Genomic DNA, 27,734 nt, shown 5'->3' on the forward strand with positions numbered 1-27,734 from the left:
AATAAAAATGTATTTCAGAACGGCTGGTATGGGTATTAACATATTTATTGATAAGCAGAGAACAACGTTTCGACCTTCCTAGGTCATATTCAGGTTGACAAAAGGAAGGTCGAAACGTTGTTCTCTGCTTATTAATAAAAGTGTTAATACCCATACCAGCAGTTCTGAGATAAATTCCTGACTACCAAATTGAAAGTTAAAGAAATAGGCTACAAAAATGTTCACAGTTAAATCTGTGAACTTAATATTTTGGATAATTATTTTATCAGACGATGACCAAAAGTGACTATCATAAAAAAAAAAAAAAATTTAGTCTTCCATAAAAAAGAACAAAACGAACAAGAAACACACAAATATGACACATTATAATCTTATCACACTCGTATCAAATGTTTCGTTTTAAATCATATTTTGGAAAAAAAAAACGAACACAAGTGTAATAGTTCAGAATAATTGAACACATCAGGCAAAACAATTTATTTTCACCAGTAAGCTGTATACAGGGGATTAGACAGGCGATTCTTTGTTGTTTAAATCTCAGTTAGAATTAGTCCTTCCTAGAATCTATTTTGACTCATTATACAGAACTAGTACTAACATTAAAATTTATTACATATCCATTAGTGTTTAATAATTTCACAAACAATGTAACATTTAATAGTTAAGCTTAGCTTTAAATCAATGTGTACATTGGATTTTCTTTCTAAATATTATGAACCTTAATTTGTAGTACATTATTTGAATCAGTACATGATATAAAACAAAGAAATTAATGGTACTTCTATAACAATTCCTTTAACAAATTGAATATAAATACCTAATAAGCACAGTGAAATGATCTTTCTTCCATTGTGCTACAAAATATTACATTTAAAATATTTTATTATGGATAATACTGAATAAACTGTTTCAACGCATTCTTATGACACTACTAAAAGTCAGTAATAATGAAAACATGCATATAGAAAATGAACCTATGTTAATCACAATAGAATGTAGTGAATACTTTTTAAAGTTTCAAATTCACACATGCTCATCATGGCCAAGTTAAAACGGTTACAAGTACATCAAAAGGACAATTTTGAACTTATAATTTTGGTTGTTTCATAAAAATCACTGCTCTGAGATTAGTAATTTAAACACTGAGTTTGAATCAATGTATTTCAATTAAATAAACAGCAGAAAATAATTGTATATTGTAACATTCACCAAATATATAAATACACTGCATGCAGTTGAGACAAAAACACAAACACTTGTTATTATGATTAAGAGATTGAAGTACTAATTGTAACTCACTCATATAATCAAAAAGTGATAGACAATTCTACAAGATCAAAATAAAAGTGGTAAAACATTACACATTAATACTGAGTAGGAACCCACTTTACATTTCCACTGACAAGGGTTTACCCACAAAAAGTACTTTAAGAGGGTAGAAGTGTACACAACATCCAGTTACATAATTAATTTGATTCACAAAACTTTGAAAGAAATAGACATTTTATCACTAGCTAGATTACTATGGTCTATATTCAGACAAATTGTTCCATATACAAGTCTTGGCAAGCAGATTGAAAATTTAAAACTAACAAGTCTTTATATTAGATAGATACTTTGTTTATGAATACACCTATTGCTGAAAGGTTTCATATAAAAAAAACACTCCCCATAAATATGTTTTACATCTTAACTTACTATTACACTATTTTTACTTTATGTAATCATACCAACAAGCTGTGAACAATGAACATACACTTATTGAGTAGTGGCAGGAAATGGTGTGTTAGAATTATGTCAGATCTTCTTGAGGTGTTCAAACTGTTTAAAATGATCACGGGTTCACATGCAACTTTTAAGTTAGTTTACAGACTAAGTTATTTTTATATCCGATAACCTAGACTGTGACTGGAGGTTTAACCTCTTTCTTAACAACATAGAATCGATATTTATTGCCAAAACATCCCCATATCACTGCTATATTTTCAATTACAATATTGAAAGGAATGGTGCATAGTGCTCCCAAAACAAAGAACACAAATTTAAAGAATCCCAAGCGGTAGAGGCTGAAAGACTTGATCACACCAAAGATGTACATGTAAATATTCATGGCACCAACAAAGGCACAAATCACATTTAGTACCTGCCAGCAAGGTATAGGATAAAGGCCTGCCAAGACTAAATTGGATGTACTCAGTGGGACAGTAATCCAAGAATAAAGGGATAATGACAAGAAAATCTTGTTTCGGAGTGGAATGGCCTGACTGTGCACGACTAGAAATATACCTTGCATCCAACGCTTCCTCTGCTGCAAAAAGTCCCAGAGGCTGAAAGGACTTTTTTCCCACATCTCTCCCTGGATAAAGTCAAATGTATAACCTTCCTTGTATGCCATCATGGCAAAAAAGCAGTCTTCAGCTACAGATCCATCAAGACCATTGTCAAAAGATACCTTTCGTTCAGCACCAGCTTCAGTAACCACGTAAGATCCCTTCCACCCAAAAAGAGGACGGTGATAAGTGTGCAACTGGAATCTCAACTTTCCCATGTCATCAGCTACTCGAAAACAATCAGCTAAAGTTGTCACCCAATTAACAACATTCTCGTTAGCGTAAGTTATTAAGCCTTGGCCAAACTTGTGGGTGCCATCAAAGACAAAGTTCATAATTCCTCTCAAAGAGTTTTCTGTCAGCAGCGTTTCCTCATCTAAGTGAACAATCCAGTCAGTATCACTAAGAATGTTAACATCATCTTCTAAGCAGTACTGGAGAGCTCGGGCTTTGAACAGCGCTCCACTCTTTGACCTGTAGGTAGAGGGCACTACCAGTTCTCTGATGCGAGGATGTTTTGTCAAGTTAACAGGCTTGTCACTGACCACTTCAATCATAAAATTTTCCATGCCAACATCAAAACAAGTATTCATGTTTCTGGTCACATTATTCTTAACCAGTTCTGGGTAATCCCCTCGAGTTACTGTTCTTACACAAATGAAAGGTGCTAGCAGTGGTGATCCTTTTAGCTGCACTTTATCGGGAAAGGCATTATACACTACGAGTCCCAGAAAATTAAAAACACACTGTGGTAATGCCAGTAAAGTTAAAATACGAAGAAGATACAAAATAGATGATCCAATGTATCCATATTTCTGTATGGGATCAATGTTATCAAATTCAAATGTCCACAGATGAATTCCACCAGTAAATACTTCAAATGTTATAATTACAGTGAAACAAAGAAAACAGTGCAACAAATGTTTTGTTCTACTACTCAAAATCATGGTTCTTGTCTGAATGCAATTCCAGCTCACTTAGTTAGGCCTCTTGAAGTTACAGTTGGTTTAAGAATATTCTTGAAGTAACCTCACACTTTCAGGATTACTGTACCTGAAAGTTAAGATCATGTTTTGAATAATTAAATAATTTTAACTAGAAAACAAACAAAAATATTAATACACTAAAAAATAAAATTTTGTAAGTAAGAAATAAGATCCAGATAATTCATACAATCTAGATGTCACATCTAATGCATATAACAAACTGTTTATTTAAGAAGAAATAAATAGTTCATTAGAAGAATGTCTTTACTATTACAGGATAATAAAACAGGTTATAATTAATTTATCTAAAATGTTTCCACCTACAAACAACCTAAATCTACTAAGTTGTTTGAGCCTCCCAAAATATTACTGGGGTTATGGTCAAAAGATAAAACTAACAGTGAGGGCACCCAACTGATTAATACATTCTAATCATTAATACATTAAAACAGCATATCAAATTAACTACATTAATTACTGGGTTAACATTTTATTCATATTTACACATGTAGCTTTAATCAAAAGTGAAGGATAATTTACTTCAAACTATTTTACATTGCAGCATATGTGTGTGTGTGTGTGTGTGTGTGTGTTTATGTAATATAACTTGGTTCACACACTGAACTACAAAATACATACAATATGTACAAGTTTTAATAGCTTTCAACATTTCTTTTTCATGTTCAATATTTAAATTTGTTTCTGGTTTTAACATTTTAGAATTAAAATCATTTTAAAAGATACTCATCTATATGTGCAATAAATTTGCTCTTTCACTTTGACAACATTAATGTGAAACACCACACTTAGATGGACAATAATCTTATCTAATTATCAAATATCTCTGAATGGTACTAATTCATCTGACACCTTATCACAAAATATAAGAAACAAGGGTGAAATTCCTTCAACTTTTATGCACTTGTGTGTACTAATTTACAAGTTGTAACAAATTTAGAAGAACATCTTGGTTTATTTACATTGTAATGCACTCCGTCAGTGCATCAGGAACTTTACAAAATGTTATAACTCTTGTTTCCTGTCTAAACACCTTTCTGACCTCAGTGGTTTATTCTTGTATTTTAGCTGTTGTTGGTCACATCTTTGGAGATAGTCTGTTTAGTTTTATGAAATGGTTAAAAAAATATTTTTCTGGGGTTTGAAATGTTCTAAAAATGAGGCATATTTTTAATATTACCAGAGTAAAAAACTTTGCATCAGATACAATGTCTGGACATAGGGATAAAATACAATAGAAGCATAAAAATAAGGAAATATTAAAGTTAATAAGTAGGGTGTGGGTTCTTCACATATCAGCAAAATGTGCCTTCTCCAAGAGAAAGGTTGAGTAGCCTCTATGGAGAAAGCAAGCCATTGAAATTTGATACTGAATTACTTTCAAAAATCATTACTAAACACTTTAAAGGCTTAATTATGTTAGTATGGTCAACAAAAAAGTTTTCTAAGCTAATATTTAATAGGAACTGTTCTTGTTAAGGCTTAAGGAAGCAAAGCACAAATTACACAATGGGTTATTTATGTTGTCTGTAACATGAATATCAAATTCAAAACACGAAGTTTAGCATTATAACATTAACAGTATTATAAGTCCTCAAACTTACTAACGAGCTACCAGGTAGAACAGCTATAGGAGAAATATGGCTTGAAAAAGATTCAATATAATACAAGGCTACAGTTAAGTTTTACGTCTGTTTACAATTTACACTGCGCCTAAAAATAGATGCTAGTTTAGATCCGAATCAGAAGATATGTACCGGTACGGTAACCTATGGCGGTAAATAAGCCTACTGCATTACAACATTACAAGAACTGTCATTACTCATACAGCTCTATACTCGTAGAGTATTACTAATTAAGTCCATTACACACCTATCAGTATCAGAATACACTACCAAAATATTTATAAATTTTGTAATAAGAGTAATAAACTAAATAAAGTACACGTTTTTTACTGTACATAGTAGAATACAGGTTAAAATCTTTGTTAACCTGAAGATGACCTAGAAAGGTCGAAATAAGTGTTAATACCCATACCAGCCATTCTGAGATACAAAAATATTATAATTCTTAATCCTAACGTCAAGCAGAATATCTTCAACGTCATTATAGTTACAACTGTTTATGAATCAAGTAAGTAAAAAATTAAAAGTAAAATACTGAGTTACCAACTAAAACTACTACAAATGGATACCTCTGACACTAAGTATATTACTGGGGAATTTATGTACAAGAATCGAGTACTCGAGTCTGCGTGTAAAATTACATTAAACAACGATTATTTATTTACATTAATTGAAACAATTAACACTTAATATCATTAAAATACAGTTCTGCTAAGTCTTACCTTTTAAACTACAGCCTTATCGAAAATTCTAACCTTTCCAATTATCTATCACAATCACATATACACTCACCCAACTTGGTATAATACACCTCCAACTTGTCGCAATGGATTGTGGGTCACCAGCTACGCCTACGATTGTGTTACATACCATAGCAAAATGTTCCGTTTGTTAATAATAATATAGTATAAAATAGTTTATTTGTATCAAAATATTTAATAATTGTTATACTGCTCATAACAAAATCTGCAATATTCTGGAAAATCTTTTTTTAAAATGTGCCATTGGCCTAAATGATATTTATTAAATTTAGCGCTTCGCGCGTGTGTGTTTGTTTTAGGGAGCTTCTTAGAGTTTCATTTTAAATTGAAAGTATCTGAAAATATTAATAAAAGTGTCAATGGTGCATTTGCGTCTCTGAAGGCCTTAGTACAAGAATGTTTTGTCCTTCTCTCTCCAACCCAACATTATTAATGTAACGTAAGTAAAAAAAATACACCAAATTATAACATTAATATTTTTTATTTTGTTGAATTTGCGATAGTTACCTGTGTCAGCCGTTCTTAGTTTTAAACTGATAGACCAGAAAGAAGGCAGCTAGTCAATACTACTTACGCCAATTATTGAGCAACATTTTACGGAGAAATTAATAGACTAAGGTTTATTGGCGTTCTAGGCCCAAAACTTTAGATATGCCCCTTCTTTCTCGCATAATATACTAGAAAAATTATCCATAAACTCAAACTCACCGAAATATTAATATGTAATGATGCATATTTTTTATTTTGAAAGCCTTATCTCTAAGATGCGTCCACCAAACTGTTGCGCTCCGAGTTCAAGCCTAGAAAGACTATTGGTTAATGCGCCCTGTATAGAGGCCTTAACAAATTATTTGATTCGCTACATCCTATCGAGCAGGCTAGTTTCATTTAATTCACAGCTTATCAGTACTGCTTGAGAAATAGAAGCAAGTGAATGAAGTAGACTTCATATACTTATAGAATGCAAGCAGTCTTTTTTATTTTATTGTATAGCCATTTATTTACCAGTAATAACTTATAAAAAACAAACAAGTCAAGAAAAGTTAGGCCTGGCATGGCCTAGCGCGTTAAGGCGTGCGCTTCGTAATTTGAGGGTCGCGGGTTCGTGCCCGAGTCGCGCCAAAACATGCTCGCCCTCCCAGCCGTGAGGGCGTTATAATAGCTACACGATGGCTATCTGCGCTAGCCGTCCCTAATTTAACAGTGTAAGAGTAGGGGGAAGGCAGCTAGTCATCACCACTCACCGCCAACTCTTGGGCTAGTGTTTTACCAACAAATAGTGGGATTGACCGTACATTATGACGCCTCACGGCTGAAAAGGCGGGCATATTTGGTGCGGCCGGAATTTAAGGTTTAAACCTTGTGATCGGTTTGGTGTGTTTTGAATTTCGCGCAAAATTTTATCAATATTTAAAATGAGAATAAACATATCTCGTGTAGACAGGAAACTTTTAAAATTATATCTTTGAGACTGGTAAAGGTTCCATAAATAAATAGTTGGTAAATAAAAAACTGAAATTTTCTTTCTTTCATTCAGCTGATAGTTACAGAATACGTCGTTAGTATTTTCTCCGCCAAGGAATCAAACCCTGGATTTTAACTTTGTAAGTCCATAAACTTACTGTTGGTCCATTGTAAGACTAAAATTAAGGAATTGAAACTTATAGTAGTTTTAACTATAGTTTGTTGACATACATTGATAATAAAGCGGTTTAATTAAATTAACTCTCTAAAGTACCCCCCCCCCTGTACAGCAGCAAGTCTGCGGATTTACAACCCTAAAATCAGGGGGTTAGATTCCCCTCGGTGGACTCAGCAGATAGTTCAATGTGGCTTTGCTATAAGAAAACTTACACATAACTCTGTAAAAGTGTACTTTTACCTACCTCTATACAACAAAATTCATATCAGAGTTTCCATACTATAACTTTTAATATGATACGTACATATTTCCCTTTCTGGTACAGAAAAATCAAATACATTAATGAGATGTTTTCACTGAAGATTTACCTGTGAATATATAGAATCAGAATGTTTACTGTTCTAAGTTGAACATAATTGTAATGTTAAGGTTAGAAATACCTTAATTCAGATAATTTTCAAATATCATGTGTGTAACTTCTAAAACCTTCTGAATAAATGTCAAATGTCTTCTTTTTTCAATGAAACTTTATATTTTATCTGTTGTTTTACTCTATCGTTACTCAATACCGCCTCGACCAATTTGGCCGACTGTGTAACTATAATATTATGAAAAATACTAAATAAATCTAAATAACTTTTTTCTTTTCTAGAATGATTGCATAATGTAACAGAAAACTTCAGTTGTTTATACTAAATAGTTTAAAGCTCGAACAGTATACACAAGTTTTTATTTGATTTTGTTGTTTTATTACCATTTGGACCTTATCTGCCCAATTATCTCGCCAATCATATTACAAATTTAACATTTTACATTACATGGATAGTTCACGTTACCGTATTGAATGATGTAATGCACGAACTATTATAATTATCAGGTCATCCCACAAGTAATGTCGTTTGTAACAATAATATTTCAAAGGAGAAAAAAAGAACTCAACAACTTTAATTAATCATGTGTTTTCCATCACTTGCAATAACATTCTGCCAACGTCTCAAAAGATTTTCAATACCACGCTTATAAAAATCAGGTGGTTTTGAGACAAGGTACAAAGGCTGTTTTTAATCTCATCCATAGAAGTAAACTGTTTTTCATTCAGATGATGTTGCAAGCTTCTTAAAAGATGGTAATCTGAAGGAGCGAGATAAGGAGAATAAGGGAAAGTAAGAAAGTTTCTCCTAGCCAAGCTCTTCAGTTTTTATGGAAGCGATCCTAGCGATGTGAGGACGTGCATTATTATGGTATAAAACAACTTTTCTCCAATTCACCAAAGCAGGTCTCTATTACTTTTTGAGTGAAGTGTTCAGTTGATCCACTTGCTGACAGTATCTCTCAGCAGTGATTATCTGGTTTGTTTGTAACAACTCAAAGTCTATTACACTACTTTCATCCCATCAAACATTATGCAAAATCTTCCTAGGGTGCAGGTTCGCTTTTGGCTGTGATGTAACTGGTTCTCCTTCACTAACCCACTGTCGGTGGCCATTTTGATAGAGTACCCATTTCTCATCTCCAGTCATTAGACGGTTTAAACACAAAGCTAGAAGCTCACGAAAGTGAAGTGATGTGTAGATGCCTACTCATTCTCTCAAATTATCAGTTAACAACTCATAGAGTATCTGTGTTCTCAACTTTGAAACTCAAGTTGTTGAAAATGTCGATGGACAGTAGAAGGAGATGAACTAAGTTTCTGGACTAATTCTTCAATAGTTACAGCACATTCCTCCGCAGGTGTTGTTAGAAACAGGTCATTATCAAACTCAACAGGGCGCCCAGTGCGAGCTGCATCTGTCAAACTGTAGTTATCAGTTCTAAACGTATTGAACCCTCTTTGACACCTTCTCACATTCAGCATGTTATTGCCATATACCACTTGAATGCTTTGGTAACATTTTTCCCTTTTTTGAACTTGTTAAACATTATATGCTTTATGTGTTCCTCTGATACTTCCATAATAATTGTGACTTCTAAAATAAATAAAACAAAACTAGTAAATATTCTAACTGGCTTAAATTAGACTTAATGCTATCAAATCATCCCATATATCTTATATCACTTTGAAAATAGCTTCATTTAGCCAGAAGATATGCATTTAAACTTATCCTATTCCAAAAAATGACATATATAATTAAACTTGACGAGTACGTCAGGATTTTGACAGATCGATATTTGTGAGCTCTTCTGAGGTTTAATGGAATGATCAGCTATGTTTAATGTAACCCGAAATGAGCTGAGGATGTGTACACTAATGAGGAGGAAGAAATAACTCAATACTTTGTTACTTTGTTAACGATATACTTCACTAATTAGCAGGCTACCAAGAGAACGAGGGGAAAAACACTACTTCACTAATTAGCAGGCTACCAAGAGAACGAGGGGAAAAACACTACTTCACTAATTAGCAGGCTACCAAGAGAACGAGGGGAAAACACTACTTCACTAATTAATAGGCTACCAAGAGAACGAGGGGAAGAACACTACTTCACTAATTAGCAGGCTACCAAGAGAATGAGGGGAAAAACACTACTTCACTAATTAGCAGGCTACCAAGAGAACGAGGGGGGAAAACACTACTTCACTTATTGGCAGGCTACCAAGAGAATGAGGGGAAAAACACTACTTCAATAATTAGCAGGCTACCAAGAGAATGAGGGGAAAAACACTACTTCACTAATTAGAGGATCCCCTTTGTTAACAGAAGGCGAAGGAGACTGGGTCATCAATATACAGTGTGGGGAATGTAAGATTTGTTCTCATTTTCTGGGAAGGATCAACCCCCATAGCCTCGCATATATATACGATTACAACACGAAACATCGACGACTTTCTTAGGTCCTCTCATTGAGACTGGTTACAGAAGAGACTGATCAGCTGCAATGGATTTGTATGAATCTTGATTATTATGTATAATTTTCTGTTTTACCAGTTCCCTCATTTTGATATGGTGACCTGTGGGTTATAGTAGTTATTTAAATAGAATTATATAGAAGAGAACACATATTTTTGAGTAGCGGACGTCACAACCTTTAACACAACCATTAGATTCCCATTACAATAAAAGTCATACAATTGTTAGAACTTCGTTTTCAATCCCGACAAGGATTTTTTTTTTTTTTTAATATTGTTGTTATCTCATTCCATAAGTTATTTTGCTCGACGAAGTTATACTAAATTATACATTTTGGGAAGCAATGACAAGATAAATACGTGGATATTGGTGTCTTATTTAATAGACTCTATTACTTAACCGTAAACTTACCATTGTCCCACCTAGGAAAAAGCCTAGCAGCCACAAAACCGTTTCGTTCCTATAACGCCATCTTTAAAGTTATTGCTCACAGAAACGTGACGTAGATGTACAACAGATGTTGTTAATATAGATTTCTCAAGAAATAAGTTTACTGTAATGTGATAAAAATAAAGTAAGACAAATTATACAAAAGTAAAAACAATTTATTTCAAAGGTTTACACCTATACTTATAAAGATAGTTTAAAACATGAGGGTAGAATAACAATTTGATACAAAATTTACTTTTTACCTCATATACAGTAAACATTAGATATTGCTTTTGCGAAATTTATTTAATATATTATGTCCAAAACTAACATTCAATCCTTATATGTAACGTACAAGATGTTAATTGTTCTATTGGTAAGTTTTTGAATGTTTTTAAAACTTGGAGTTTTATATATTCCATAAATCGAGAAACAAAGACGAGAGTGGCATATCAATTTTCCTTCTGAAATGCTTTCTTTGTTTTCAAAATATATTTATAGATGGAGCGTTAGTCACCACGAGATAACGTGCTTGTTCCCACCAGCCTTTGCGGGAAGAAAGTGGCGTAGGTATAGTTTTCGTCTAGTGAGTGATCAGTGAGTAAGAAAATATTATTTATAGATGTTTTGCGTATATGACACATAACAAATGAATGCTGTGGATTATAGTGCTGGTAACAAAATTCTGGTTGATTGTTCTGCTGTAAAGAAACCGGACCAACTTTCTTCCGAGGTTACTGGTCGTGTGCATGATGACGGCTACGAGCGATGTGCTGTACCATTGGCTGTCCCCGTTTTTCACGTGGATAGGAATAACAACAAATTATATACGTCATCAGAGCGCGGGAAGATAAATCAAAGCAACAAGCTTCTGGAGGAGAGAAGGGATTTCTGCGCTTGGAGAGGGTAAAGATAGGATATACCTCTGAAAGGCTCTTGAATTCTACGTGTATACAACTTATATTTTGCTTCATATTTTGTCGAGTTCTTACCATTCACTTCGAGTTTCACGCCAGTAGATACAAAGACAGAAGACCTTTTTACCATTTGAATTAGCCCGAGACAGCAAGTTCAACTTCGATAAACAACGAGGCGACATGCCGGCTGGGGAGTCGGAGACCAGGGAAAACGATATAGCGTCTGAAACTGAGGGAGCAAGCTCGTCTATATCAGGGACAAAAAGTAAGTCTAGTGACGGTGGCCCAATAGAAAATGAAAATGTAAAATTAAAATATTTAATGTTTATAGCAGAAAAAGAATTAAAAGCAAAGTTAACGCCTATTAAAGAAAATACTGTTAGGACTAGAAAAAAAAGAAAACTAGTTAAAGATATTCTACTTTCAGCATCTGAAGATAATGTAGCTAAGATTACGGATATAGACAATACAAAAAAAAATAAAAAATGAAGAAAAAAAAACAAGAGAAATAATAAAAGGAAAAAAAGAAAAAAAAACTTGTTCGTCCATGCATGGACTGAGCCCTGAAATGGGCCTGAGTATGATGTTATACTTTTACTCTGGCCCAAAGCTTAAAAACAAAAAAAAAAAAAAACCCTAAAGACAGACGCTATAATCGTTCGGGAGGGAGGAAGAGGTCAAATGTACCTGACCCTCCTGGGTATTTAACAACATCAATACCCAAATACCGACACAGTGAACTTGGAAGGAGAGAAGGTTACCGTGTCCTGTGTGTGGTACGATTTTCGTGGCCATGAAAAATCTGGAATCTCACTTGAAAAGTCATACCAAACATCGGCCCTACCAATGTTTAAACTGCAGGAAACGTTTCTCGCTCCGTCATACCCTCCTTTATCACACTCGTGTACATACAAAGGAGCGACCTTACGCATGCTCGCAGTGTTTCAAGTCTTTTACACAGGCCAGTACACTTAAGTCGCAGGTTATTTACAAACACACCAAGCAATTCCCTCACAAGTGCAACATCTGTGGGCGAGGCTTTGTATCTCCTGGTCAAAAAATGGAGCATATGACACGTCTTCACAGTCCAGAAGCGATTGTAGGTAATCGTCGTCGCAACTAATTCAGTCATTATTTGTCTTTCTGGTAGTAACTGCTTGTATCTCGTGAAGTTCATCTGTGAAAGAATCGCCCAGTTTCTATTATGTGTATATATTGTTTCACAGATAAATTGCCAGATTCACCGACCAACTCAGCATCTTGCTGACGTATGTAACTTTTTGTGTAGTTGTGTATACAACTTGTACATGACTTGGTTTCTACTCGTGTATTGTTTCAATAGTTATTTTATATACGTGCTAATCATAAAGTATATTTGTATTATAAATTTAAAAAAAAGTCAAATATATGATTCGGTTGACTAGCTTAAATGGTCATGAAAACATAGCATAAATTTGGGTGAAATTGCAGATTAGTGGCTTATATCCCACATTGGACTTTCAAGCACAGTCATAATTTTTCTTTGATTTTTGCTACATGTGATTTGTTAATTAAGTTTATAGGTTAGAAAGCCGACGGAACTAAGATTTAGTTGGCCAAAATATACTGCACCAAACTACGTTGATACGTCGTTTTGATTTTTAGGCCGCAAGTCGCAGTTTTATCAAAGTTTTAACTTGGTATATTTATTTTATGTTTAAAATCTTCCTCGGGGTAAATGTTGCAGTCGTGGAAAGGGACCGGGCCACGATATGGTGTATTTGTGTTTTACCAACAGGGGCGGATTTAACGTTTAGTTAAAGCCGATTGGGCCCCTCTTTACGTTGTGTCAATTTTTTTTTTTTTTAGCTATCTGGTCATTTAGACTTTCCTTCGCCTATTTAATATTTGTCTTTTATAAAACAACTCCGTATAGAGTTAGGCTTTGCGATAGTTTGTTAAATCGAACAATAAAGATAGTCACTGTAGAACAGGGGCGTAGATTTTTTACATCCGATGGGAGGGGGATTATTTTTGTAACCACTTATGTGGACTGGTCAATTTGCAAATTGGTAATCTCTGACTACGTGAAGAAACAGCCACATAGTAATCTTGTTGCCACGATACTTCATAGTTTCCATGTAGGTTTGTATAAGTGAGGATGTTATGAACAGTTTTCAAAATGTTAATAGAATAAAGACAAATGTGTTATAAATTAACTGCCACATGAATTTATTCCTGCACACTGCACAGTATGACCATTATACTTGACAAGGTTACTAATAACTTTCATTACATGAATTACGTTTTCAAATATTAATAAAATTAGTAATACCCTTGATAAGTTTATATCTACTGAAAAACTGTTCATGTTGTTTGATAAAAATAATTAAAATGTTTTTGTGAACTCTTGAAAATTACACATCGATACAATGTAGCACATAATTATTCATACTTTTCATTGAAGTAAGATTCATTTAGTCCTCTAGTCTACATGTTCCCAAACGTTGACCTCCTTTGTGATGATCTGTTTATGAATTCTTTCATAAGCTTTTGTATATTTATCTTGTCGACCTCATCTTTGTGGGTGTGACAAACTGCCACATGGTTGAGGCGTTTCTGAGACATAGTTGACCTTAACCACGTCTTCAACCGTCTTAATGCGGAAAAGCTGCGTTCACATTCGCAGCTGGATACTGGACATACAAGCAAAATTTTCATGAGAAGAAACATTTCACTAAACATCTGCTGGATTGTTTCATGCATTTTATAGTAATCATCCTTCGCACCTTTCATAAATACTGCTTTTGTTGTTCCTTTGAACAGGGGAAACTGAAACTCGAGCTGTTGTGCAGTGATTTCTAGATAGAAGTTTATAACCGAGTTGTTAATTTTGCCAGATGTAATCATGTTCTCAAGTGCTAGATATTGCCTCAAGTCATTGTTGTCTGCATTGAATCTAGTGATCAGATGTTCTATGACTGTGTCCACAAATTCAAAATATTGGCTTCTGTAGTAATCTCTAACTGTTGCAGAATGGTGTGCTGAGCCATCACCTGTGATCCTTCTGGGGTCTGCGAATGCGTGGTAGTTCAATAGGCACCAGATCTAGGGAAGTTACATTTTTCTCAGCTTCATCAAATATCTTGTTGTAATTTTCCTCTGTTCGCAATACTCGCAGTTGCTCAACTGTCATTGCAGATACTTCAATCATGCCAGATACTGTCGCTGATTTTGCTTGGAATGCACGGTTTAGTTCCTCTAATGCAGCTAATGGATGCTGAGCCATCAACAATCCTAAAACTGTCTTTCCTTTGTCAAATCTGTCCAGCAGACCTCGTGCTTTCACTGCTACATCTGATTTTTCATTTGCTAATTCAAAGAATCAACAATGTCACTGTAGTGATCATTAACACATGTAATTGCAGATAGGTGGCACAACCAGCGTGTTGGATACAGTTGGCGGATGTATTTAACTGGACCATTGTGGCTGTCTAATGATACAATATTTTCAAAGATTGTCTTGTGTTTTCCTAACCTCTATAGCAAGACACCAAGTTCATGTACACACTGGATAGAATCTCCAACACATTCACAAGCTTCAACTGCATGTTGCGTTATTAAATTAGCCTTGTGTGCTCCACAGTGAAAAAGCAAAGCTAACGGTTGCTTCTCTTTTATTTTTGCCTGGGATCCACTGTACGCACCACTCATGTTAGCGGCTCCATCATAAGTTTGTGTTCTTAATCCTGACAGTGGTAAATTGACTCTAGTCAGTACATCAAGTATAGTCGAGGATATTGTTTCAGCAGTTGTATTGGAAACACAGTACAAACCAAGAAATGTCTCATGGACGTCAAGGTTCTCATCTACGTATCGTACACGTATTGCTTCCTGTTAGGCACCTGTAACATCTTGAGTGCCATCAACCATTAATGCAAAGATTTTACTTTGCTGCACTTCGTGTGCTGTGTTCCTCATTATTTGATGGCTGAACATTTCCATTATTTCATTCTAAGCCTGGGGTGATGTGAATGTGGTTTTCTTTGACAAGTAGGCCCTCAACTCAGGATCTTCCTCTTCCAGGAACTTCATTAACTGAAGGAAGTTCCCTTCCGTTTCAGTATGTCCACGTAATGCTAAACCTTGACGCAGTAAGAAACGTAAACTTCTGAATATTTTGGCTAGACTTCTTTTGCATTCTTCCTGCTGCTTCTTTTTTACATCAATCATCTGGAGATATAGCAAATCTGTGCTTAGAGGAGGATTGGTGTTCATTGAATTTCTGTTTTGCCTTTTTCCAGTTGCAAAAACTGGTGAATATGAAGGTATACTGGCCTCTCCAATTACCCTGTAAAAAGGCCTCTATTTTCTGCCTTGACACATTGAAAGCATATGATATTTTGAGTCTGATTGTCGAAGTGCAGCCATAGGCACTCATCAGACCACTTGCCCTGGAAGTTGATATTTTGAGATTTTGCTTTTTGTCGTGGTATTAGTTGTGCATCTGGATGATATGGCTTTCCACACTGTATCTGTGAAGTGTCAGATTTTTCATTACTGCACAAACTTGTTTCACAACTATCTGGTGGTTCATGATGTGCAATAGTTGCACAAGAATTTTCAGACTCGTCCTCTGATAAACATAGTATTTCCTCTGTATAACAATTTTTTATTCCTTTGCTTGAGGTGGTTGTATTATCTACATCTGTATTGTCACTTGTAGTACTAGTAACTGACTTGCAGAACTGTCTAATATCGGAAAATTTCAGACGTTTGCTTGTCATAATTGGAATCTGTTTCCCAGATGACTCAACAGGCTAAAATACAGTCTTTACTGAAAAACTCTAACGTACAACGAACGAAGATAGAACAGAATGGAAGTAGGACTGAACTGTACAATGTATTTAAGTCGAACGCGCGAACCTCACAGTGACTACCGAGCCGACTGACCGGCTGGGCATCGCTGGAACAATAATGTGTGCTAGTTACAACACAAGTAATTGCAAGTTTCTCGAAAGATACTTAAACAATCACAAATATATTATATTCCTGTTAAAGCTCATCAAAAGGCAAACACGTTGTGATGTAATGTCTATAAGCACGTCTATTAAATAAAAACACCTAAACAAAAACTAGCAATACAATTCGAGTAGAGGCTTCAGGCTTTGTAATATCTCCTTTTGTGTTCTAATTATACAACAAAATACAATATTTTTACTATCTATGATAACAGAATATATTGTTCTTTTACCATAAAGCACCAGCACTTTATTAGAGGGCGGTGATAATCTGAAATTTCATGGATTAATGAGGGCCACAAACACAGGTCTAATGAGCCCTGTTGTAAAATCGAGGCTCAGACTAAAGAGAGCGGAAGGGGGTGATGTAGGGCGCGTCTGGATCCGAGCGGCCCGAACCTGTCGTTAACTGTACACTAAACGTACACTATGGTCATCGGCTTTGGCAGCTAAGGAGAGTAAGGCGTTCGCCAATAAAACCGGCTAGACATGCATAAGAACAAATGGGGTATGAAAACCGCACAATATACATATAAGATTGATGCAGCTACAACCTACACATGGCCTGCCAGATCTAGATCACAGGAGTTTACGCTTGGGAGTAATATTTTCAATTTCATGCTCTGTTCAATCTCTTGTGATGAAAATTTTACTTAATCTTATACCACGCACAAGACGTAGGTAGATTCTGTGATAGTGCCTGCAAGCCTTGCATGTATACTTAGGCCTACGGACTGATACCTACAAACTATTGCTTAGATCGAAAAGCTTAGAAGCACGCCTATAATAAAGATGTGCATTTCGGCTATTGAAAAGGCCTACATCTAGGCCTAATTATGTAATTCGATTGGTAAGAACACGAGAATTAGAAGAACAAACACACAATTTGTAGGCCTGTGATGCAATAAAACAATTCAATAGACCAAACTGTAGGGGGGGGATGATTGTATGCGCCATATTCCCACCTAAAACGAAGGGGGGATGTATCCCCCATCTCTCCAGGATCTACGCCACTGACACATACCCATTATTTAACCTCATTCAAAATCCTTGTGGAAATATTATCAGGCCCAAGAGCCTTATTGTTCTTTAAATTTCCCAAATTTTTTTAAAAGGCTCAGAATTAATTTAGTCATCTTATCTGGTATTGTTTTATGCTATCAACTGTTCAAAATGAAAAATACTGCTTAAATCTTCATTGTCAAAATTTTTAAAAAATCAAAATTTAATAACCCAGTTTTCTGATAATTGTGAGATATGAACGTTCTTTCTTTATCGTCCTTCATGAGTCTTACCCTCATTTTAACTTTTTGTTTACTTTACCCTTGATGTGACGGGGATTCGAACACGCGACCCACAGATTATGAGTCGAGCGTCTCAACCACCTGGCCATGCCGGGCCTGACGTAATAAAATAACCAAATTATGTAAACGTGCTCTCAAGTTAATGTTTGTAAAACAGAGGGCTTGTGGATTAAAATATAACGTGGTGACTGTTCCATACTTTTATCATATCGTACATTATCCTGGTGGTGGTAAACCTGTAACTCAGAAGAAGTTTAGAGGAGAGGGGGTGGAGGTGGGACGTGGTGGCCGGATGGTAAATATTCTATTTTTATTTGATCTTACCGTTTTTAAAGTGAAAGAATGACTGTGAGAGATCAGTTTGAAGAGTGAGACAGCAAAAACGGAGCGGAGCTGTTTAGATGTGAAGACACTGGTGTTTGTGTTTGGTGCCTGGACGAGCTATAATAACGTAGACAACACATACTATTTATTAGGATATGAATAGGAAAGATACATCATTTCTCAGCTAGTTGTTGTACAATCTCTAAACAAAATAGGGCTTTTTAGTTCAACACCTGCTTAAAACATTTGGTACAGTAAAAAAAATTGTCTGCAGTTATACTAAACCAAAACACAATCTACACTACTCAGCGAGGCCTTACTAATGGAAAACACCAGCTTTCAATGTTTGGTTAACTTTGTCATCTCTGCTAAAAACACGAGATTACCGTGGTCACCGCCAACAGCCGGGAGTATGGTAATAGTTTCTTTTGGGATAATAACTAATCTTACTAACTTGTCACAGTAAGATGACATTTTCTGTCTATAGTGCATAGTCTTAAATAATTTAGCCACTTGGTGGTGAAGGCTGAATGAGATAATCTTTTCGAGCCAGTATACGCAGGAACTGAGGAGTTAGTTTCTAACTCTAATGGATAGTCGTTTATAGCTGGGTATAGAAATGTGTTTGATAAAGATCTGATGTAACAGTAGGAACGGGAGGGGGAGCTATCCCCCGCAACATGTTTCTAACCTCCTCTCTCAGACTATCAACAATTTCTCGTTTTAGACTCTCCAGTTCGTGGTATGACAATAGGCCAGATTGCGAGTCCTGTCCATACTCTGGACTGGGATGAAACATTTGGGTGCCTCGCAGAGAACGGATGACGTCTCTCTTGATGCTGTCAATCAAATCAGTGTTTCTAGCAGCTTCTCGCTTCCTGTCTTCACGAAGTTCATACCTAAAAAAAAAGAAAAATAACAGCCTTCGTATCTTGTTTAGTTTGTTGCTCTACTAGTTACAAGATATTCTTTGACCAGAATACAGATTTTAAAATGTAAAATAGAGATTAAACAAAACAGAGAGCCACGAAGTTGGTTGTGAAACCACAGAAGGTTCGTGATAAGACTGTACCAGGTCATGTAGGTTTGTAATGAACCTACAAAAGGTTATTTAACTTTTGTTTACCTTTTCTTCCGTGATTTCCATCATATCTTAGCCACTTTGCATCAAAATAAACCTAAATCCAACTAAAGATTTTCCAACAGAGCATACCCTGAACTTCATATGAAAGATCTCACCCGAACTTTCTTAAAATATAATTGTTACACTTCTGACACGTAACTTTACTCTCGTCTAACTTGTTCAGCTTCCAACCATTCATTTGTTTTACGGATATATTTTACCTACCGACTTCCTAAACTTACTTGTATATTTTATCTACCGACTTCCTAAACTTACTTGTATATTTTATCTATCGAGTTCCTTAACTTACTACGGGATATATTTTATCTATCGAGTTCCTTAACTTACTTCGGGATATATTTTATATACCGAGTTCCTTAACTTACTTCGGGATATATTTTATATACCGAGTTCCTTAACTTACTTCGGGATATATTTTATATACCGAGTTCCTTAACTTACTTCGGGATATATTTTATATACCGAGTTCCTTAACTTACTTCGGGATATATTTTATGTACCGAGTTCCTTAACTTACTTCGGGATATATTTTATGTACCGAGTTCCTTAACTTACTTCGGGATATATTTTATGTACCGAGTTCCTTAACTTACTTCGGGATATATTTTATGTACCGAGTTCCTTAACTTACTTCGGGATATATTTTATGTACCGACTTCCTTAACTTACTTCGGGATATATTTTATGTACCGACTTCCTTAACTTACTTCGGGATATATTTTATGTACCGACTTCCTTAACTTACTTCGGGATATATTTTATGTACCGACTTCCTTAACTTACTTCGGGATATATTTTATGTACCGACTTCCTTAACTTACTTCGGGATATATTTTATGTACCGACTTCCTTAACTTACTTCGGGATATATTTTATGTACCGACTTCCTTAACTTACTTCGGGATATATTTTATCTACCGACTTCCTTAACTTACTTCGGGATATATTTTATCTACCGACTTTCTTAACTTACTAGTATATTTTATTTACGGACTTTCTTAACTTACTACAGGATATATTTTTTATTAAATCAATTGTATGGACGGAAGGTTTGTTTTAATTAAATGTAACTTTCGTATGAAACAACAATCCGGGATGTTGTATATTTTCTGATAGTAACAAAATATTTTGTTAACAATAAATATATTATATTCTTATATTATTTTAATATTGTAAGCGTGAGATTCGATTCATATTATATATATACACAGTATTGTCCAATGATTAACAGTGGTCTATAACACGACACCTACCGTAAACTTGATATGTCCTGTTTAATCTCTAGCAAGTCATCTTCGTTCACTCCATCTTGACGAAGTTGTTTTTTGGTTTGATGAATATAACGGTTAACTAATCGCTTCATTACCTCCTGCCAGAAAGAAACACATTAGGTCAACACTTCACGTCATATGTTAGAGTATTTCACGAAGCAGCTACTGTAAGAACCCACGGGTGAACGTTTTTTATAATATGTCAATCATTCTACATCTATCACATATAGTACCGACGAGGTCTTTCACTCAACACCAGGTTTAATCAGGCCGGTTAAGACATGGAAATGATTTATACTATCTCGTCAGATGTCATGAACAGTTAATATTATGGACTGAGCAAGGGAGTTGTAATTAGTTTTATTTAAACAATTTAAAAATCAATTGTTACTGTTTGTAAGCCTTACACAAGCCGAAGAAGAATATGTAAATCGGTTATTTATTTAATTTATTAATAAATTTACTATCATTCACGAGACGTGAAGAAGCCAGCAAGTTACTCTAGAAATAACTTCTGTTTTTCCGTTACATATTGTATAAAACTATCTCAACAACATACTTAAAAATGACTAGGACAACAAATATCTATAGCCTGACTCTTGTACTTTGGGTGATTTTTATTTTTCTTTAACAGTCAAATTTAGAAAGATGTCCGGTACACTTATACTGAAGTCGTCACAAAAAGTGGGATATTCCAGGGAATATAAGAGAAGTTAGAATATTGGAGAATGTCCGGGAAAATGGAGTTCCCACTGAAACAGAAGAGGCTTCATAAGTGTGAGAAAATTAAAGTCTAAATATGTGTCGATATATTATATAGTGATAAAAAAGATATATTTAGAACTTTCCACAAGTCATCTTGTTGGGTTAATAGTTAAGCCCCCCACCTCTCAGCGGAAACTCCGCAGGATTAAGACGCTAAAAGTTGGATTTCGATACCCGTGGTTGGCAAAGTACAGTTGTGTTTAATATCAAACAATAACAGTGAAAATCTTATCTGACCATAAGTTATTGTAATACTTAAATAATGTTTCTAATTATCTAACTGTTATAAATGTTGAGTACCAACTAAACCAGTTCTTTGTAAACTGAACTGGTTTTTATTATTATTTAATAAAAATTATACATATTAGTCCTTCAAACAGTAAAATATTTAACACTTGAACATTTTACTGCAGTTTTCAAGGAGTTTCGATTTCTTCACTAGCTTCAGGCTTTGCGCAAATAGCCCTCGTGTAGCTTTGCGCGAAATTCAAAACAAACAAACAAGGTTCAGGCTTGCACACAGACTATTTCACGACTACAAATTGTCACTGCCCTGAAACGGGCCTGAGTATGGTGTCATACTCTGGCCCAAAGTTATACCAAATACCATACCCTAAGTAAAAAGACGTCATCAAAGTACGGGATGGAGGAAGAGGTCTAGTGCACCTGACCTTCCTGGGTATTCCACATAATTACCCAAATACCAACACATAGGAAGCTCGAAGCTTGCATACAGAGTCCAATGTAGGTACATTTATTTGTCTTTTGCAGGTATAATATATAAATTTACTTACATTGTATGCTGCATACAAGCCTAAAGATATTCGGGAAACAAAAACCTCCGAAAACCAGCGTATCATGAAGGGACGGATAAAACCATGTCCTCTGAAGACCTACTGAATCTAGGAAATACTAGCATATGGTAACGAACCATGTAAAGGTTTGTTTATTTCTTGAATTTCGGGCAAAGCTATTCGAGGGCTGGCTGCGCTAGCCGTCCCTTATTTTAAAAACTTCAAGACTAGAGGGAAAACAGCTACTTAATACCATTCGTCACCAATTCGTGGGTTACTGGAATTTGACTGTTACTCTTATAACGTATCCATCGCTTCAAATTGCGGAATGTGATTGTTTATTTGTCGGTAACAGGTTGCGAGATACAGAATCTCATTTACCGACACGCTTACCACTGGGATGCACTCACTCCAACACCAGTGAAGGAAAGAATTTGAACAAATATACGTGAGGAAGTAATGTTCAAAATTAAATGATAACAGTAGTATTTATGGGAAAAAATGGAAAATTATTTCTCTAAACTGTTTGAAACTAACACTAGACAATATAGTAGTTGAACTTTTTGTTGTACTTCAGTCATTTACAATCCCATTCTTGACCTGTCATGGCCAGATGGTTAAGGCACTCGACTCGTACTCTGAGGGTCACGGGTTCGAATCACCGTCACACCAAACATGCTCGTCCTTTCAGCCGTGGAGACGTTATAATGTGACAGTCAATCTCACTATTCGCTGATAAAAGAGTAGCCCAAGAGTTGGAGATGGGTGGTGATTACTAGATGCCTTCCCTCTAGTCTTACACTGCTAAATTAGGGACGGCTAGCGCAAATAGCCCTCGGGTAGCTTTGCACGAAATTCAAAAACCAAACCACAATGGACTTAACTCTACTATACCTATCACAGGTATCGAGAACGGAGTTTTAGTCTGCAGACTTACATCACAGTCAGTGGGCGGAGTGATTACTTGTCTTTTAATAGCATCAACACAAATATCTGCAGATGTCGGTTGGACATTGGACTGAAAGATGAGCATATGTAATATTTATACCTTCTCATAATAATTTGATCTTTCTGTGTATTACAATTGGCACATTTATTCATCTTTCGGTTTGAATTTCCTGAAGACCAACACGGAAAACCATCAATTAATGTACTGGTATTTCAGGCAGCTTTAACGTTGTAAACTTTGCCCTTGTTGCCTGAAGAGATTATGAGAAATGACACCAAAACCTATTCTCACGCGAGAAGGATGGCTCAAAGCTCTGTTTGTTTACTTTTAAATTTTGTTTAAATCTGCTGTTTCTATTCCATCTAAAGTTCCACTGAAACAACAAATAGTGGAATTGGCCACACATTATAACACCTTCACAGATCAAAGAGCGAGCATGTTCAGGAACGGGATTCGAACTTGCGACCCTCATATAGGCAGAAGCAGTACATTACATATTTGAGCTCTGCACTGTGTAAGACATTTCGGCTTTAAGAACACGATTCTATAAACCTTTTAACACTTAGCTTCACTGTCTAACAAGAACATAATTTACTGGTAGTATGTGTACTTGGTTAAACTACCAGATTGATAAGTCATCTTTTGGAGAAACCAACAAAGTGGCAGGATTGTAGCTATTCTAAAAGCCAAATAAACCTCAAAGCAAGCCTGACTATATCGTGTTAGAAATCCTCAAACTATAAGCAAACTGACTGAGCTGTTAGTTTCGGAGGAATACTCTTGTTTATTTGTTTTAGGCGAAGTAAACTCCAGCCACCGCAGGAATCGAACTCCCGATTTTAGCGTTATAAATCCGGAGGATTTGATTTGTTTTATTCTTTAACACAAAGTTACACAATGGGCTATCATTCCTATGCTCACCATTGGTTTCGGAAACCCGACTGTTAACGTTATAGGTTTTCGGATTTACCCCTGAGCCATTTAGCAGCAGGGACAGGGGACTTACAAAATAAAACTCAAATGCATAACCATTAAAGAAATTTTTAAAAAATGAATATAAGATGTGCATGAAAACAAATGAGCGTGAAACAATTTAAAAGCTATTGTAACACTTGCAATAGCAAACAGCGGTGAAAACATTTTAAAATATATGTCGTTACCTGGTAATTGATTTTGCCTCCACTAGGTGTCGGGCCTACTTGCACTGTAGCACCATTTAGGCTGGATGAATCCTTGAGGTACTGTATTATAGTTGAAGTATTTGAAAAGTAGAAAATTAGGTAAAACATAGGACAGAAAGTTACGAAATTCAAGTCGAAGTTTAAGGAAGAAGTACTAATATAAAAAGTAGAGATTCATGATTCTGTTCAAACAGTGGAACGATATTTTATGTGTATCGTATTTAATTATTTTAGAATGCTACAATATGTTTTATACTTTAAGAACTAAAAGTTACACAAATTTAGTTTATTTAACAGCGTATTTAACTGAAATTTGATATATATTATTTTACTGAAGACAATCACGCAAATCTGATAAACAGTGAAATAAATATGATACAAGTCTGATAAGAAACACTAGTATCAAATGGTTCACAACTTGCCTTGTCCTTGCCAGGATCACCGAAGTAAGTTAGGGTTTGATGTTCGGACTGAAACAAAAATCACGTGGCTTAAGATACATATAATTGTGTTTTTATTCCCCCCCAAAACAACAACAACGAAAGGTATGAAGTGAAGATAAAACTACATAAGTGGTCAGTTTTCATTGATCAGTTTCATCTGTAATGTTGAATAATTTCAAGATCCTGCTAAAGAAAAAAATAATTCAGTATAACGATGGTTCGTCATGCAGGATGCTGATTGATTGGAGAAATAACATGCAATGAAAGTTCGTTTTACAGATGGCGCTGTACTTTTTCAAGGCTTCCTTTTTATAAACGTATGTGGATCAAAGCTATTACATCCGTGAAATAGATTGCGATAAGAAATAAAAAGCTACGTTTTGAACGCTACATGATTGTTCTTGCTTGCTAAACGAACGTAACTTGAAAAGGTTGGATAAGTTATATTAAACCTATTGTTAACAAACTACAGCCGATGTAAAATGGCCATGCATCGAAATATAACAGATTTAGAGTGTAGGTGTCGTTTAGGCAATGCGATGTCACCTAAAAGTGGTCGTTTTTGGAAAGGCTGTGTAACAGTTCTTTCAAACGCAAAATATTCATACACTCAGATGATAGAGATGTGTTTAGATCGTGGGTTCAGAATTTTCAAATTTGGGATATCGCTTGTGGCTTTGGAAAACAAATGAATGTGGATAAACATAGGGCACCACAATACCCAGAAAGTGGCTTACAACAAGTCGTATCCAAACATATGGTAAGCAAAGTGAAACTGTTGTCACATGACTCAAACATCAGTATGCATCATAACCAATAAGTATTTCCATCTGCAACATAGGATTAATGTAACATACTCAACCTCTACACATGATGGTTTTATTCGGTATTTTGGTCTTCAAGAAACACACTTGTGCTCCCAGCATCACCATATCCTTTAGGTTAAGCTTCCTGAATACATTTAATTATTTTGTATTTAAATCAAATGAATACATTTAACTCACTTGGATTCAACTCAGAATAACATATTTAATTATATTATATTTAACTTAGATTAATGCATTTATGACAGATATATCACACTGATTGATGTAACATTGTGTGTATTGAAAAATATCGTTTATTGGTTTTTAGTTTTTAACACTATAATTCTTTTAACCTTGTAGGTCATAAAGAGATATAAATATTGCACACAAATATTTGATTTTAATTCAAAGAATGGTCTTTTCCAAAAGGTTAACTACATAATAAGTGTTACATAACATTAGAAACACAAGTACTCAACTGTAGACCTAAAAGATAATTATACCTTTTGCTTTCAAAGTCTATCTTACAAAATGTTAACCATACAATGAAATATTTCTATATTTTTAAAATTATCCGTTTCAACAGGTTCTCTGTTAGTAAATAAATATCTTCCCTCAGAAAGTTAACTACAAAAATTTATTCTTTTAAAAAAAATCGAATTACATAAATGTTACCCTATTTTTAAAATTATCTGTTCAAAAATTAACTACACAGGTTCTTGGCTTTCATTTTGAAATTATTTTGTTTAAAAACGTTTACTTTGACTATCTATGACCTAACTAAACAATGGATATTTTTAATAAAAAGAGAAATAAAATAAAATGAGAAAACACATACACAGAAACAAGTAATTTCTCCCTATATTCACAGTCAGTGTTTTAATCCTTAGAACAAAATAAAACATTATTCTGGATTTTAGTTAAATGTTATTAACTTCATTAAGTTACTTTTTAATATGTGTTTAAAATTCAACCAGTTCTCAGCAGTTTTCTTATCTTTATGAAATATAATTATTTTTTAAAATTTAATGTTAAAACTTTGGAAAAACTAAAATATTTCTCTTCCCATTAAATGATGACTTAACTGGTATAGATCTAAGTATCTTGGCTTGTTAAATATTAATATTATTTTTTCATAAAATTATAGAATGGAGACTAGATCAGAAGAGAGACAGAAATTAGAATAAAATTGTCCAAACCTTGATACCAGCTTTAGTAGCATCAAACGACCGCATCGTGGCGCTGCCAAACATTAATAAACACGCTTGCTTTAGCGCGCGGAGGAAGTAGTATATGGACTTGGGGCTAATGATGATATTGAAAGGGGGCGGTAAAGTGGATCCCTCGTCGAAATATCCCATCCACAACTTTGATCGTGCGAACTTCCATTCTCTGTCTGCGTGATCCTAAAAAAAAAAAAAACATTTCTTAACTGTCCCACCAATACAAATTATTAGAAATATACAAATAATTAAATTCCAGTATAATAAAAAATATATACATACTTTCTCATATTAAACGTTATAACCCTTTCTAATTTAATAATATTTGTTGAGAGATTAAAAATGTATTGTAATGCAGAATTAGTTTCCGAAGTGTTTCAAAGATGACTCTGTCAGAAATAAAATAACCTTTGTGTTAATAATATGTTATCTAGTAGAGCTGATGTGTACATTTCAAGTTTTAAGTATAACTATCCATTTAATTATATTTTCATATTCATAAAGTAATCCATATTACCTATAATTATATATCGATATAATTATTAATTTAAACCCTTTATAATAATTACTTTGTCTATATATATACTATTTATATATACATTTCTTAGTGTAAATGTTTTCTTTTATATGATACGTCATAAGAAGTAACAAAACACCGAGTTTCAAATCACTACATTAATAACTTTGGAACATCTAGGTTCACCTTCTCCTTTTAAATTTTAAAATAAATTGTAACAACAGCTGCATTTGTAAGTTTAGGGAATTATATTTGCCCCCGCTGGAACAGCGATAAGGCTTCGGAGTTACAATGCTAAAATCAGAGGTTCAATTCCCCTTGGTAGACACAGAAGATAACCCGCTGTGTCTTTTCGTATAGCAAAGATCGGTCATAAGCATAGAATATTCGTTATTAAAGTCGATATAATTTTCTGCTATGTTCGTGTCTATTGTCAACTTTATATTTACCTGTAAAA

At 34.7% G+C, this 27,734-nt stretch overlaps 2 protein-coding genes and 2 long non-coding RNA genes across 7 annotated transcripts in view; 1 reads left to right on the top strand and 3 right to left on the bottom strand.

Moving 5' to 3' along the window:
* Positions 1 to 462: 462 nt before the first annotated feature.
* egh (beta-1,4-mannosyltransferase egh) lies at positions 463 to 5,826 on the bottom strand. Of its 2 annotated transcripts, none has more exons than XM_076463395.1 (2): positions 5,682 to 5,803; positions 463 to 3,383 (listed from the first exon to the last, which is right to left on the bottom strand). In XM_076463395.1, exon 2 carries the CDS (start codon positions 3,275 to 3,277, stop codon positions 1,898 to 1,900), a length of 1,380 nt encoding a protein of 459 aa, XP_076319510.1. In that variant the 5' UTR covers positions 3,278 to 3,383; positions 5,682 to 5,803; the 3' UTR covers positions 463 to 1,897. The 2 variants fall into 2 exon arrangements, with proteins under 2 accessions (XP_076319510.1, XP_076319509.1); XM_076463394.1 differs by having other exon boundaries at positions 1,653 to 3,383; positions 5,752 to 5,826.
* Positions 5,827 to 8,288: 2,462 nt separating this feature from the next.
* LOC143228203 (uncharacterized) lies at positions 8,289 to 10,693 on the bottom strand. The gene is made up of 2 exons (XR_013015253.1): positions 10,622 to 10,693; positions 8,289 to 9,329 (listed from the first exon to the last, which is right to left on the bottom strand). It is a non-coding gene; the product is annotated as an uncharacterized LOC143228203 (long non-coding RNA).
* Positions 10,694 to 11,184: 491 nt separating this feature from the next.
* On the top strand, positions 11,185 to 26,807 carry LOC143230232 (uncharacterized). The gene is made up of 3 exons (XR_013016294.1): positions 11,185 to 11,821; positions 21,234 to 21,376; positions 26,685 to 26,807. It is a non-coding gene; the product is annotated as an uncharacterized LOC143230232 (long non-coding RNA).
* Positions 18,313 to 27,734, bottom strand: part of LOC143230231 (transient-receptor-potential-like protein) — a 72,754-nt gene continuing 63,332 nt past the window's right edge. For all 3 annotated transcript variants that reach the window (XM_076463404.1, XM_076463405.1, XM_076463406.1), the window contains 5 exons: positions 26,737 to 26,943; positions 24,711 to 24,758; positions 24,268 to 24,348; positions 20,582 to 20,697; positions 18,313 to 19,083 (listed from right to left, as the gene is read on the bottom strand). In XM_076463404.1, coding sequence (XP_076319519.1) covers positions 18,786 to 19,083; positions 20,582 to 20,697; positions 24,268 to 24,348; positions 24,711 to 24,758; positions 26,737 to 26,943 — 750 coding nt within the window. In that variant the 3' untranslated portion in view covers positions 18,313 to 18,785. The remainder of the gene's footprint in view (positions 19,084 to 20,581; positions 20,698 to 24,267; positions 24,349 to 24,710; positions 24,759 to 26,736; positions 26,944 to 27,734) is intronic.

Source organism: Tachypleus tridentatus, chromosome 10 (assembly GCF_004210375.1).
Source record: "Tachypleus tridentatus isolate NWPU-2018 chromosome 10, ASM421037v1, whole genome shotgun sequence".
In the NCBI taxonomy this organism is placed as follows: Eukaryota; Metazoa; Arthropoda; class Merostomata; order Xiphosura; family Limulidae; genus Tachypleus; species Tachypleus tridentatus.